The 14,557-nt window shown below is 46.1% G+C and overlaps 1 protein-coding gene across 2 annotated transcripts in view; it reads right to left on the bottom strand.

The window, feature by feature from the left end:
* Window positions 1-14,557, bottom strand: part of TFAP2D (transcription factor AP-2 delta) — a gene marked incomplete at its 5' end in the record, with an annotated part of 54,697 nt that overhangs the window by 40,019 nt on the left and 121 nt on the right. The window contains 2 exons of one of the 2 annotated variants that reach the window (XM_082847498.1): window positions 9,596-9,656; window positions 13,150-13,647. In XM_082847498.1, coding sequence (XP_082703624.1) covers window positions 9,596-9,656; window positions 13,150-13,647 — 559 coding nt within the window. Of the gene's footprint in view, window positions 1-9,595; window positions 9,657-13,149; window positions 13,699-14,557 lie in introns of those variants that run through there. The other variant, XM_082847497.1, reaches the window with a different exon arrangement.

Below are 14,557 nucleotides of genomic sequence, written 5' to 3'. Positions count from 1 at the left end.
GTTATTATCGTTATTACTAGTAGAGAACAAAGCAAAGTTAACTGCTGTTAGCAAAATCACTAAAGCAATTTCGCCCTGCTGGGGCTCCTGGAGCAGAAGCCTTCTGTCTCCAAGGTCCAGAAAGCCCCCTGGAGCTCTTCTCTCCTCCAGGAATAACAGAGAACATCCCCTAACCTCAGGCAGCTGAAGTAGACTTGAGGACCCAAAGTGATCATCAGTGGGGAGGGTTTCCTACTGCCGGATCCTCCCTTAACGCAAAAATCCTGAGCCAGTGTCCACGCTGCTAATGCAGTGGCTGTACAGCCTCAGGATCCAAGGCTCCTCCCTGTGCCCTGAATAATCTGAGGGCAGAGCTTTGGAGGTTCAGTGGCAAGTTCAAATTCAAAGGTTGCTTTTCTGAGCATACATTGTATTTCTTCAGTTATGGGTAATCTTAAGACCCATCTCCAGAAAACGGTCAAGTTCTATGAGGGAAATGAGGAAAAAGTAGGTGGAGGAAGAAAAATGGGCAAGAGAGTGTTGTCCAATATTTTTACTCAAAGGGTACTTCTCAACTGGCAGCATTGGCATCTCCTTGGCAGCGTGTTAGAAATGCAGAATCTCAGGCCCAACCACAGACCTTCTGAGTCAGAGTCTGCATTTGAACGAGTCCCTCAGGTGATTCATGTGCTCATTACTTATTTTTTAACATCTTTATTGGAGTATAATTGCTTTACAATGGTGTGTTAGTTTCTGCTTTACAACAAAATGAATCAGTTATATATATACATATGTTCCCATATCTCTTCCCTCTTGTGTCTCCCTCCCTCCCACCCTCCCTATCCCACCCCTCCAGGCGGTCACAAAGCGCTGAGCTGATCTCCCTGTGCTATGCGGCTGCTTCCCACTAGCTATCTACCTTACGTTTGGTAGTGTATATATGCCCATGCCTCTCTCTCGCTTTGTCACAGCTTACCCTTCCCCCTCCCCATATCCTCAAGTCCATTCTCTAGCAGGTCTGTGTCTTTATTCCTGTCTTACCCCTAGGTTCTTCATGACATTTTTTTTCTTAAATTCCATATATATGTGTTAGCATACGGTATTTGTCTCTCTCTTTCTGACTTACTTCACTCTGTATGACAGACTCTAGGTCTATCCACCTCATTACAAATAGCTCAATTTCGTTTCTTTTTATGGCTGAGTAATATTCCATTGTATATATGTGCCACATCTTCTTTATCCATTCATCCGATGATGGACACTTAGGTTGTTTCCATCTCCGGGCTATTGTAAATAGAGCAGCAATGAACATTTTGGTACATGACTCTTTTTGAATTATGGTTTTCTCAGGGTATATGCCCAGTAGTGGGATTGCTGGGTCGTATGGTAGTTCTATTTGTAGTTTTGTTCATTACGCTTTGAGAAGCACTGGTGTAGGAGTCACCACCTGCCTTCCCTTCCTTGAGTGAGCAGCTCAGATGGAATGTTATGTCCATCAGGTCTGTGGCATTCAGATTCAGGTGTGTTTTCTAGGCACCAGGGCTAAGGAATCTGGGAGGATGTTTAAAAGGAAAAAGGGGCCCTGGACCTGGGTGCAGAGAACAGGCTAACTTTGCCCCACTCTTAAAGTGTTTCTACCCCTGTGCTTTCTGGAATTCCTCCTGCTGTCCTACAGTTATCCAAGATTCCCCTGAAAGTGCTAGGACCCGGGTCTTTCACCCTAAGCATTCCGAGGCTGGAGATCACCCTGAATGCCCCCTACTCCAAAACACAGGACCGGATATTGAGAACATCCAAGCAGCCAGCTCTCTACAGGCTGGAAGACGAGTCCTGTACACTTGGCTAAATTCCCAATGCTGGTGTCTGGAAACCTGCCCTCAGTTTGAAGCCTGAAAGGTCATAGTCTCAATGATCGAACTGAAATTCTTCTTGGCAGTTAAACTTGTGGCCAACATAGTGAAAAAATATACAAATGCCTGCCTCAGGAGCTGGAAAAACAAATTCAACTGTGCTTCCCCACCTCACAATCTCAGAGAGAATTTTTAAACAAATAATAATAATTTCTGCAGATTTCTGGTCTAGAAACTACCACTATACTTTCACTGATACTCTCACTTTTTACCTCTAGATGCAAAATGTATTTTAAAAGTAAACTCAAGTGACCTGTCAAAAGTTGAGATGAACAGGAAAGTAAGCTAGATATCAGTGAATCTGGGTTTTATTGTTGTGTTGTAAGAATCATGACCCTGTTAGCTTTAGGACTTAGGCAATAGTGAGGTCATCTGAAGCAAAAATATTAAGAAAATAAGGGAGTTCCCTGGTGGTCCAGTGGTTAGGACTCTGAGTTTCCACTGCTGGGGGCCTGGCTTCAACTCCTGGTCAGGGAACTAAGTTCCTACAAGCCGCACGCACAGCCGAAAAAAAAAAAAAAGAAAGAAAGAAAGAAAAGAAAAAGAAAGGAAATAAATAATAATGTTTTTACTCAAAAGTCACACATTTTCTCCTGAAAATGGGCTTTCAACTATGGTCACTATGAATCATCAGCAAATTTATATTCTTACATAAATCTTCCTCTCTTGCATGCTAGCCAGTACACACACAGTGGAGAACACAAGACTCTCACCCAGCTGGTCTCAAGTTCATTATCAGTGTACATGTTGTTTTCCAGGAAAGGAAAGGGCACAATTTTAGAACTTTCCTATCTTTGTTAATCTGCGGTAGGTTAAAAATCAAATTTAGGGAGTTGCAGAAGATTATAATTTTTGTAAAAGAAGGAGTTATATTGGGCTTTCTCCAATTGGAAAACTGCCCCCTTTGGGCAAAGTGAACCCCCTGTGCTGAAAGCCAGCTGTTCTCAGGGAAGTCACTGAGTCTGCCAGCTAGCCAAGAGAGAACTCTCTGGGCCCTGGGTCTTCTCTCCTGCATCCAGGTTAGCCTTCTGGCTTATGCTCAAATAAGCATTTATTAGGTAAGTCACACAGGCTGCATATTAAGAATATGCTTTATGCACCCACAAATCGCCTGGAGGATTTATTTTGTATTCAGGATTAGCCATCAACTCTAGAGTCTTTTATTTTTTATGTCACAGCATCTTTAAAGGGAATTTCTGTTACTTTGATACTTGGCATTGCTGCAGCCTTGGGGAACTCTCTTGTCCTGGTTAAAGATTTGGCAACTTGTAGAGTTTACAGCAGCATGTGGGGAACCTGATGTCTTTCTTCCCAGTGGTTTATTTTTTAAGGAGAAAGAAAAGAGTAATAGGTCAACATAACCAGAGTTTTGCATTTGGAATGAAGATGGGACATCTCTAAGGGGCTCCAGACTACAGATGGCAATGATGAGATTTCAGAAAAGGAAAGTCATGAAAGGGTCAACTACGTCAAGCCATTTAGAGTGTTCCTCCCCAGTGTCACTAGCTGAAGTTCCTCTTGGTGCCTGTGTTGAATGTCAGCTCTTATTGAAATTATGCAATATTCATTCTAGACCCAGCACTCCAGTTAGGGGTGTCTCTGGTGCCATAGCTAGGGTCCTCATGCCAAACTTCTCTAGAGTACACCCCTTTTCCATTCATAGTGCACAGATGCAATACTTCCATGGGATTTACTATTTTAAAAATCGACATTTGGAGATAGAGCTTCCTACTTCCAGTGATGCTGCAAACTCAGATGGGTAGCTATAGTAACAGCATAAGAAATCATCTACTCAAGGTCACTTTTTAGGACGCGGCTATCATAAAAGGGATAACTTTGCCACAACTACAGTGAAAAGTCAACCAAAGCCTGTGTGGGGAACAAAACCAGCACAAAATACAGAGATGCAGATCCTCCAGCGGCCAGACTTTGTCAGATCCCGTGAGGCCAAAAAAGCACGGGGATGGGGCTGCACCCGCCTTGGCGTGCTGGGGACGATGTGGGGGAGGGAAAGAGGTAAAAGGTTGGCCAACTAGTGACCCATGCGACCTTAGGCGGGTAATTCTGGGCCTCAGTCTGCCCATCTCAAAAATGGGGATGCTCACACCTGCTCCATTTATTTCCCTTATTTATTGTGAGGAGGTACAACGGAAAACGGACGCACGCCTGCTCGTTAACCCGAGTTAAGGCCACTCAACCTTACCATTGTGTCGAACAACCGCCGCGGCGCTGGGCGCAAGCTGCAGAGCGCGACAAGGCCCGCCCACTTTTTACGCAGCTACGGAATCGGAAAGCCAGGCCTCTGCCTGGGTCCGCTTTTCCTCTTCTCCTTCCAGGCAATTAGGGCAGAGGTAAGAATCCGCGCCCTCTCCCAGGAACTGCGGCTCCCCTGGAACCCCTAAAGCTGCCTCTAAGCTACTCTTCCCCTCCGGGTGCCTTCCCGCCTCGGAGCAGAGCTGAGGACGGCTAGAGGCCCCGCACGCTACGCAGGTGCGATCAATACTTCCCGCGGGCTTCCGGGCGCGGGCCCGTGCGCGCAGCCTCTCCAAAGCCGCAGCGCCGCCCCACTCGCCGCCGCCTCGGTGTTGACATCATTAGACCAAATCTGGAGAGCAAAATAAATGCTCTGTTCGCCTTACAGCCAAACAGATGTTTACAATTCAAATGAAAGAAATACAAATGGCAGGGATTTTTTTTTCTCCCCTTCTTCATCTCCAGTGATCGCTCGTTTTTTTCTGACACATTAAAAAATGTGTGATTACAGGAGTTTCCTGTCCCTGTTTGTTCTGCGGCTGCATTTCTGTGAGGTGCGCGTGTAAACGGGGTAGGGTAGGAGCATTCTCGGCTGCTTTCTCTCTAGCCTCTCGCCCTTCTCAGTCCCAATTACCCACCCCTCGCCCCACGTAATCCCCTCCCTCCACGCAAAGCAGATGTTAATTGTAATCAAACAGTAAAGGGCTAAGGGGCCTAACTGCAGTCAAATAGGCCTCGGATGCTGCATCCGCGGCTAGTTGCACTGTTTGGGGGAAGGATATGTCGTTACAGGTATTACTGGGTTACCAAGTCTGAATGCGCTTATCCAGGTCGAGATTCCACGCAGAACAAAAGAAAGGGAGGTCTGCACGGAGAGACCTACTGGTTAAAGGTAGTGGTCGGTGTGTAACGTGTGTGCAGGGAGTGCTTTGGCTTTTGGTGATGTCCAAAGCAATAAAGAAATTAGAGAGACATCAGTAGGCTATGGAAAAGTAGCTCCCCCTGCCCCTAAAATAGATTTCCAACAAACCATGCCTCTAGATCCTTTGGTACATGAATTTTATACTTCATATAAAGGAGACTGAATTCTGCATCTGCAGCATCTGTGTTTGGGCACTAAGACGGCAGGCGAAGCCCCAGGTGTATTTCTGACAATATTTTCACAGTGGATGAGCCACAGGGATGAGTTTTGGTGATTTAAATAAACAGAGATTCCAGGGGCTCTGACAAAAGAAAAGGAATAGGGCTTCTCACCCCCCCCCCCCTTTAATCTTACTCCTTCCAGGAGCTGCTGAAAGAGTCAAAGTCTCTCTCTAACTCCAGTTCCAAAGCCCAGGGCCCTCGCGAAACCCGAAAAAACAAAGGAAATCTCATCCTTCTGCTCAAGCCGCCTGTGGGCAGCCGTGAAGGCTGCAGACGGGAAGAGTGGTCGGGTCCATCCACCCGGTTAATGGCAGACTGGGCGACTGATGGTAAGCCCCCTTTCACGGAAGCTTTCCTTTTTTTTAAATTAAATCAGATCTGACAGTGTTTGCACCGCAGCGTAAATGCCTCCGCTGGTGTGCCAGTCACCTCTAAGCGATCTGACGCACTCCAGCTCTCTTAAAACGTGCAGAGTTCAGATCATATTAATTCCCCCAAAATGTTTTGATTCAAAGTAGTTTGTATTTTGTGTAGCCACGGGCAATCCAGTAAGCGCTCCTTCCTTCCCGTGGCCGGGTCCGCTCCCTCTCCGCGTGGCCCAGAGGCTATGGCGGTATTTAAGCTTCTGAAATTAGCCTGGGGCTGCAAGGCAGAGTGATCACAAAGCGAAACAAGGGCGCTTCCCCTCTTCACTTTTTTCTTTTTTTCTTCCTTTTTTTTTTTTTTTGAGTTTGCCATCCCGATTTCACAAAAAAAAAAAGACCAGGGCCAAAATGTCCCTTTCCACCCAAATATGAAAAAGCTGGGTCTTCTCATCTCATCTCCATCCTCTTCTGAAAGCCATGGGCCAACTGAACCCCTACTCCTGCATTTCCAATCTGGATCCTCTCACTATTAGTTTCATCATCATCATCGTCGTCGTCATCAACTTGTTGTCCTACTATTAAATTCTCAGAGCGAGAAATGAAAGGGATGAGCATCTGACAAAGGGGAAGGGGCCATAAGGGAGCCTCGGAAGATTCAAGGGGAAAAGAAGAGTGGGTTTCCCTTTCTTTTTCTTCTTCTTCTCCTTTTTTTTTTTAATGATTAAAAACACAGACGACTCCTGTAAATAGAAGCTTCATTTCTTCAAGAGATGCCTTTTGAAACCCAGTATCTGAATATTCAACGAAGGCAAAGCTCCACTCTGTACGTACAACATTAATATGATCTCTGCAGAATTTGCTACTCAGAAATATTAACATATCAAAGCCAGTGCCGGAGGCGAGAGAAGCTATCGATACGCGAGCACAGGGTAAAGTAAAGATTATTGGTTCTGATGGTTGGAGTGGCGGAGCTGCGGGCAAAATCGCGCACACCATTAACCGAGAGTGAGCGCTCGGGGAGCTGCACCTCCGACGCGGTGGCAAATATTTTATCTAGGTGGTAATTACCTCGCCGCTGACCCTCTTCCGCGTTCTTTGGCTATAGGGCTTCATTATGGGCAAAGACAGTGTAACTGCCACTTACCAGAGTGAGTCAGGGAAATGGTATTTTGTTCTTTGCAAACAGAAGTGGCCAAATTTAAAGAACTGAGACACACACCTCCCCCCGACAAGCACACGTACCACACTGCAAACAGGACAGCCTCTCCCTGATGAATTCGTGTAGGGCATTTAGGGCACTGTCTTTTTTTCTAAAAGAGCATCCAGGGGTCTTGAGAAGTGAAATCTATTTTTTTCCTCCCACAGTAAATTCTGGAAATCATTAGAAATGTAAGTTCATCCGAGAGCTCAGCAGGAGAGGAAAAATGGCAAAAAGTTTTGCTTTTCAAGAAATCATGTTTCATATGGTGAGTCACCTGTAAAGCATGGATTAGAAGAGAAACAGACTTTTCCATCTGAGCTATTGCACAATATGGCGACATAGCAGAGCGCTTGAGTTAAAGCCCTCCCGATTTTTGATGAACAAAGGTGACTCGAGCTATTGATGTTAGAATCCTGTGTGCTACCAGTGACAATAGAGAGAAGGGACTTCCTTAGCGTTTCTTCAAAAACGGGGAGTCCTGAGATGAAAGAGCTGGGCAGGCGGCAGGACAAACATCACCTTTTAATGCAAGACTTCCTTGCTATCCATTTGCAAAGTGTCCTGAACATTGATCCTTTCAGAGTAAACAGACACACAGAGACACACACCCTGGTCTCCGAGGCTCAACTAAATTAATTGGCCTTTCTCTAAGACACGTGGAAATGGAATAAACTCAGCAGCTAAATTCTGAATGCCTTTGCATGGAGGGGGGAAGGATTAGGCTTTAGTCAAACAATACAGTCGTAAACCCCAAGTTACCTCCCCTCTCTCCTTGGAGCCACGCCGTTCTTCTAAAAGATCAATGTTTGGTTTAAAATAAATTCGGCTCCTATTTTTAGGTGAATGACACCGAATTCTACAAGAGCAATCAAACGTTACCTAAGGAAGACCATTTCCATGGCCCTGAGAGGACAGGCACGCAGTTTCCATCTTGTAGTGACTGGAGAGCTTTGGCCTTTCTTGGGCGGGTGGTGAGGGCTATCCCCTAAATCTCTTAACGAAAATTCAACTGATTGCACAGCCGCCTCCCTTCCAGCTCTCCGCCTCGGCCTCATAATTCTCATCCCCTGCCAGCTATTGTACGATCGGATGTAATTGCCAAGCATTTGAGAAGGTGATGTTGGAGCAACTGCGGAACTGAACGCAAAAACGCAGTAGCGCGAGCCGGGCTCTGGGAGGAGACAGCTCCGGGCTCTAATTAGTGGCGCTGTCCTTCAGCACCACCGACATCTCCGTGCGCCCTGAGTACTTGGCCTCACCTTTCGTGTGAACACCCCAACGGACCCGGATCAGCACGTCACCTGGTCCCTCTTTCACTGTGTATTTTAATCCCTCTTTCCAATAATATGTATATTTTATTTCAATTTTCACTAGTCTGGGCCTATTTCATGTCATTTCAAAATGGCTGAGTATTGGCCTGTCTGACAAGCTTAATACGGCTCATTTTTAAAAATCTCTGTGGAGCAACAGTAGTAGTTTAAAAAATAATAATTTTCAAATCGCCATGGGGTGAAACAAAAGATCTAAATAGCCATCTTCCATTTAATGGAAGTTCCAAATATCCACTCTGACAATAGTCAGTTTCCCAAAGGAAAACTCTGTTTTCTTCCCAGCTCAATTTAAACGGAGTTTCACATTGGACATTGGGTTGTAAAACCTGCAGTTTAAACATGGAATAATCCATTGCTTCCTATAGATGCATTTTTTTCTTTGGAAAAACACTGGAGTCTTTTAACAAGCTTTGAAAGGGGTGGAGAGGGACTGAAGGACATTTATTTGGTGCTATCAGAAATGACTCAGTTTTTAGTGGTTCGGTTACTAGAGACAACTGCGGCCCTGGAGCTGGAATTAGTCCTAGTGAATAGGCCACATCTTATTAATTCGTATGAAGTTGGGGTAACAGCTGGTCCGCCTTGCCTCGTGTGCTCCTCGGGTTACTCAGCTTGCTAGGAAAATAAGCTTCAGAGGCTCTGGGTACAGTGAAGTGGGGAAGCCAGCAAAATTGGCACTGCCTTGAGGCCCTTAAAATGTCATAGTTCAAAAGCTTTTGTCAAAATGGAATATTTGAGATGCAGCTCCCATCAGTGTCTGAGCCAAAATCAGCAGCTCTCCACTCTTGCCTACCCCCCACCTTCCAATTCCATGGGCAACTCTGGATTCAGATGTTTCCCTCAACAGATGGGAACAAGAAAGCTTTATCCGGTACAGTTAACACCACCTCCTCCTCTCACCCTCCCTTAAAGAAAGAAATGTTCTGGACACTTAGAAAAACGAGGGCAGCTACAATATTGGTGTTTCATTAGCCTTCGCTGAAGCCCAATGAATTTAACCTCTCAAAGCCTCAAGCTAACATCATTACCTCAAACACCCAGGCTGTGGCTGGCACATTTAGGGCTAAAAGAGACCAGAAATTCTGCTCGAGGATGTGGTGATGGGAAAAGGGAGTGTGAGAAGGATTTTTTCCCTTTTTTTTTTTGCCTCTAACTTTGGTTCTGTCACTGCTCCATTGAGGAAGAGCCAATCTCTTCTATCACAGCCTTTTGGACACAGGCTGGTTCAAGCCTCAGTAGAGGAAGGGAAACTTTTTCATGTGGGTATGCCTGTGTGGGACAAGAGTAATTGACCAAGAGTCATTGTTTCCTCTATCATCAGCTGGGGATCTGATGTTTAAAAGCATCACTGGACTTTGAAGGCAAAGTAACAGATGAGAGAAGAATGTTTAGTTTTAATATGTTGTTCCTTACCTCTTCTTATCACTCCACCTTGGCCATTGAGAACGAGCCCACACTGGGCTTCCACAGAGCCCTTAATAAAAAAAGAAAGAAAATCACTCATATAGATACTAAGAGATACATTAGTTAAGTCTTTCAACCTGTCCCACCCCGAACCCCATCTCCCCATAACCCCAAAGTAGACATTTAAATGCAACCGCTGAGCTGAAGCAAGTTTGGAAGCACACACAATTTTAAGGGGAAAAAGTGCCAGAAAAACCACAATCTAAAAGTTGTATAAATTTTAAGGTATGCATTTTACAGCACCATACAATATTACACTTCAAAGCGCAGGAGTGCCTTTTATCTTGGCATAAGAGAACGAGAAACCCTTTGAGTCTCCGTCAAGGCACACAGCACATATATAGACAGTTTCCACGGCATTTTCTGCGTGAAGCAAATGACACCAGAAGCGTCAAGTCTGGCACTGTGGGTTTCTTGGGAGCTCAGAGGAGCTATTTCAAGTGCAGGATTCAAGATATCTTAGGAGGGTTCTGTTTTACGCCAGATGTAGGAGCATCCTATCATGCTACCCAAAGTGTGTCTCATGGAGGAAACACCTTCAGTGTCACTCACTGTAGATCTTCAGCCTCCTAATGGATTGAGGGATCATTTCAGCTGGGAAGGAGGAAAAGGTCTGCTGATTTTTGATGAAGAAAAATAAAAATTTCTCTCTCTCTGTCTTCTTTCTTTTTTCTGAGTCGAAATGTGTTAAAGGCTCATTTTCCTTTACAAACAAACGAGGTATTGGACTTGAAAGAGGCCTTGAAGGGTGTTAACCTACCCAACAGCCCGTGAAGAGTTAAGTAAATGCGGAGAGAGTCGGTGCATAATAAAAACCCACTTTACAAAACAACCTTTACAGCCCTGGCTCCCTTTCGCTTCCCCATTTTCACCATATTGAGGCAGGCCTGTAAGACCCCCCTTTTCAACCTACTCACGAGTTCTTTCTTATTTTAACTGTTCTGCCTTAAAGTGATTATCAAATCAATATGAAAAAAAAAAAAGTTGGAGACTGAGCATAAATTAAAGCGGTGATGGGAAAAGGTGTGACAGTTTCCTTTGTTGGCCATAGCAAATCTTTTTAGGGGACTCAAAGATGGAACTGAAGCCACAAGACTGTTTGCATCTGTTAGGCAGACTTAGACCGCCCTCCAAACCATTGGACTTTCACTTAAAATTCTGTGCAGGGAAAAGTATATTTACATTTGTTGCATTTGAAATGAGGCATATGCTGATGAATGTTTTAAAAAGGAAGAAATAAAAGGAGAGAGACGGGTTTCTCCCACACATCCCCTCCCCATTTCTCTTTTTAAAAGTAGCTATGACTTTTTTTCTTTTTCTTTTTCATTCTGACAACTAAGTCCAGGAGGGGTGGAAGAAAATAACTTGCCAAACTTACAACTTGCTTCTATATCTGTATCAAAAATGTATATACACCCTTCTGTAGACATAGATGCATAAATATATACCATTCTCCTCTATTTCTTCTAGTGTCTTGGAGTGTTTCTCTCATGATGAATTTTCCCTCACTATGAGCAAAAAATGGCAAAAAGGAGGTTAAGAATGTTAAAAGACATAGGATGAAAGTAAAGTTTTCAAAATGTCTGAAATGGAAAAGGTAGAGGCCAGAAGTTCTCCAAGGAAGTGAATCACTTTCCCTCCCTGTCTCTGGCGCACCGTTAAGATGTTTATTTTCTTAGAGGAAATGAATCTTTGTCTCTTCACTTAACAAACTTCTCCCCCTCATAAGTAAAACATGTTGTTTGGTCGGATGACATTGCATAAATGACCAGTTGAATGGCACTAAGTCGAAAATTGGATAAACTACGGTGTTCTTTTGCACGGGATTCGCTCTTTGTCTCGTGCTTGCAAATGTTCTAATCCCCTCTTTTGAAAAATGCCCGGCTTTGTGCCTAGCACAGGAAAAAAATTTGTACAGATACAAAAAAATCAGCGGCAGACGTGGCTATTAAAAGGAGTAAATAGGTTTTAGTTGAGCTAAGCATTGAATGGCAGATTTTTTTCCTCTTGAGACATAAGGAGATCCTTGTGAAAAATGTAAAAATGCCCTGAGCGTATAAAATTATTTTGTGAATGTAAATGTAGAAAGCAAGGTTTATGGAGCCAAACCTTTTTTCTCGTGCGCGGATTTTTTGGCTTGGGCTCTTTGTTGGGGCTGTAAGAGCTTTCGCTTTAATTTTTAAATAATCCCTTGCTCAGAGGTAAGTGAGGGGGAAAGATTTTCTGTGCGCAACGAGGGATCTCTTATGTCTCCGACTCGTGCTCTTCCAGTATCTCTCCTTTCATTTTGGGGACCTTGGAGAAAGTGGCCACCTTCGTGTGGACTCGGAGGCAGAGCTGTACTTTCAGCCAAAAGAATGCACAAATTCGTGTCTTCTGGGTTCTGTTTGGGACATGTGTGGACTTATTTGTTTGAAATGTGGCTGTGACAGTATGTCTGCATAATCATATATTCTATTGTTGGCAAACAATGTGCAAAAATACATTAAGAGAGAAAGTAGGAGAGATCATTTGATTGAGTCATGGCCTTCACCATATCTGAATTCCTTCCTTCCTTCCTTCCTTCCTTCCTTCCTCTCTTTCTCCCTTTATTACTTTCTCCCTCGCTCCCTCCCTACCTTTTCTCCTTTCTTCCTCCCTTCCTATTCATTTTCTCTCCCCCTCTCTCTTCCCTTGTTTCCTTTCCTTCTTTCTAAGGAGTTGCATCTTTTGTAAAAATTAATGGCTTGGAGAGTGAAAACAAAGTTGTGACTCGTTCAGCCAGGTGACGGGATTGGGTGCTCCTCGGGCAGCGAGAATCAGGCTCAAGCCCACACCCCGGCCAATTGCATTGTGCAGAGCCTTTCATTGGGGTAAATTTTTGAGGCTTACATTTGCGATTCTTTACTGTCCACAACGATCTAGGATATTTGGTGAAATTTTAGCTGGCGCTCAGGGTCCCCCAAATGTTCTGAGAACAAACCAGCCCCCCCAATTCATAGTACGCGCCCCACAAGTTCAGTCTGGGACAAATGCCTGGAACACGCGGGTAGACGCAGCAAAGCTCCGAGACTGAGGGTACGATTGGTCATCAACTCATCGGGTCTTACGCTGAGTCCAGTTGGCTCAACCCCAGCCTACGTGATCTCCCCCACCCCATGCCTCAGGGACAGAAATGTGGATTCACAAAAGACCTCAGTGCAGAACGCCGGAAAGTGGGGGACCCGCAGCTAGCTGGACTCCCGAGCGTCCAGGTGAAATGCCTGCTCCAATGAGAGGGACAGAGTGGCACACGCCTCCTTTAATTGTTTTGATAACTTTCCCTAAGTGGTGTGTGTGTGTGCGCGTGTGTGTGAGTGTGTGTGTGTGTGTGTGTGTGTGTGTGAGAGAGAGAGAGAGAGAGAGATAAAGAGAGAGAGAGAGAGAGAGAGGTGGCGCGGGGAGACGGCTTACAGTCGGATTATTAACGGCGCGGGAGGGGGAGGAGAGGAGGGAGGGCGCAAATTCGCTGCATGCTTATTTACCTGCAAGTCGTCGGCTCCCGCGGCGGCCAGCCCCAGGCTGGGCCCTGGCAGGAGTCTTTGATCTGGGTGCATTCCATACTGAGAGCCATGGCTCATGAGGGACAGGTCGTGGCGGCGGTAGGCATCGAGGCAGCCCAGCTCCCGCCTCTGCTCGTCCAGGCAGGACGACTTGAGCGCCCGCGCATTGTGCAGGTTAATAAAGTCGGTGGGCTCCCCGTGGTGGATCTGCTGGTAGTACTGTTGCGAGTGGTGGAGCGAGTTCAGAGAGTAGGCGTCGGGAGTGACGGCCGGGTGGCTGTGCTGAAACTCGTAATGGAAGGACTGGTGGTGGAGCGGGGTGTACTGGTGGTTAGTGGAGAAGTAGGGGGACGCAAACTCGGTGCCGGTGGTGGAGTAAGTTAGAGGGGAAGAGGAGGAATAGGCGACAGTGGAATTGGCTACGGACTCCAGACAGCCAAGCTGCATCAAACGGTAGCTGTTTGATCCGTCGTGACGTATCTGGAAGGAAGAGGGGGAAAAGGGAGAGCAGAAAAACTTGAGGTTTGTCATTTTGCAACCGAGGCGCGGCTGTCCCGGAGCCGGGAGCTTTTCTCCGGCTCTCCGAGGGGCGCGAGCGCGCAGGGCTCGTGCCGAGCCGCAGCCGGGCTGCGCGCCTTCGCCGGGGAGCCTGTGCGAGCAGGCGGACTGGGGGTGGGCGGCCTCGTCCTCACAGTCGAGAGCTCGGAAAAATATCCCCCACCCTATATAGGTGCGGGTGACACACGCGCGCGCGCGCACACACACACACACACACACACACGCACACAGCCCCTGCCCAACTTGCACAGGGAGCCGGACCCGGGAGCCAGATTTGCCACTGACTCCGGGGCTGCGGGCAGCAGAACGAGAGCGTCCACAGGCGCAGCGCCTCGCCACTCCAACCCGCTGCCAACGACGAGATGCCGCGGCTGTGCACGCTGGGATGTTCTGCCAGAGCTGCTCAAAATCTTTTATCTATATATTAAAAAAAAATCCAGTCTGTGCAAATCGCCCAACTTGCTCATTTTCTTAACCATTTGGGGCAGGGAATCCGACTCCCCCCTTTCTGCTTTAGTCTCCTAGAATAAGCCCATTCCAAAAGGGGTGCGTGTTCCCCACCCCCTTGTCCACCTACCGCCCCCCACCCCATCAATCTCTTTGCCTTTCTGAGTATCTTTTTCCCATCTCTATCTCTTTTCTCACCCCCTCCTCCCTTTCTTTATTATTAGGATTATGTTTTTCCCCTCATTATGCCAAATGTTTCTTAACGTGGCAGAGAGTTGCCCTTCCTGGCGACAGATGTCATAACGAACTTTCTCCCTTTTCCTTCCTTAACTTCCCCCGAAAGCCAGATTATAATTAAACGTAACGGTCCGATATAAATTAGAGA

The sequence above is a fragment of the Leucopleurus acutus genome (assembly GCF_964270905.1).
Source record: "Leucopleurus acutus genome assembly, chromosome: 10".
NCBI classification, from domain to species: domain Eukaryota; kingdom Metazoa; phylum Chordata; class Mammalia; order Artiodactyla; family Delphinidae; genus Leucopleurus; species Leucopleurus acutus.
This window is presented reverse-complemented; position numbering and strand designations above follow the sequence as displayed.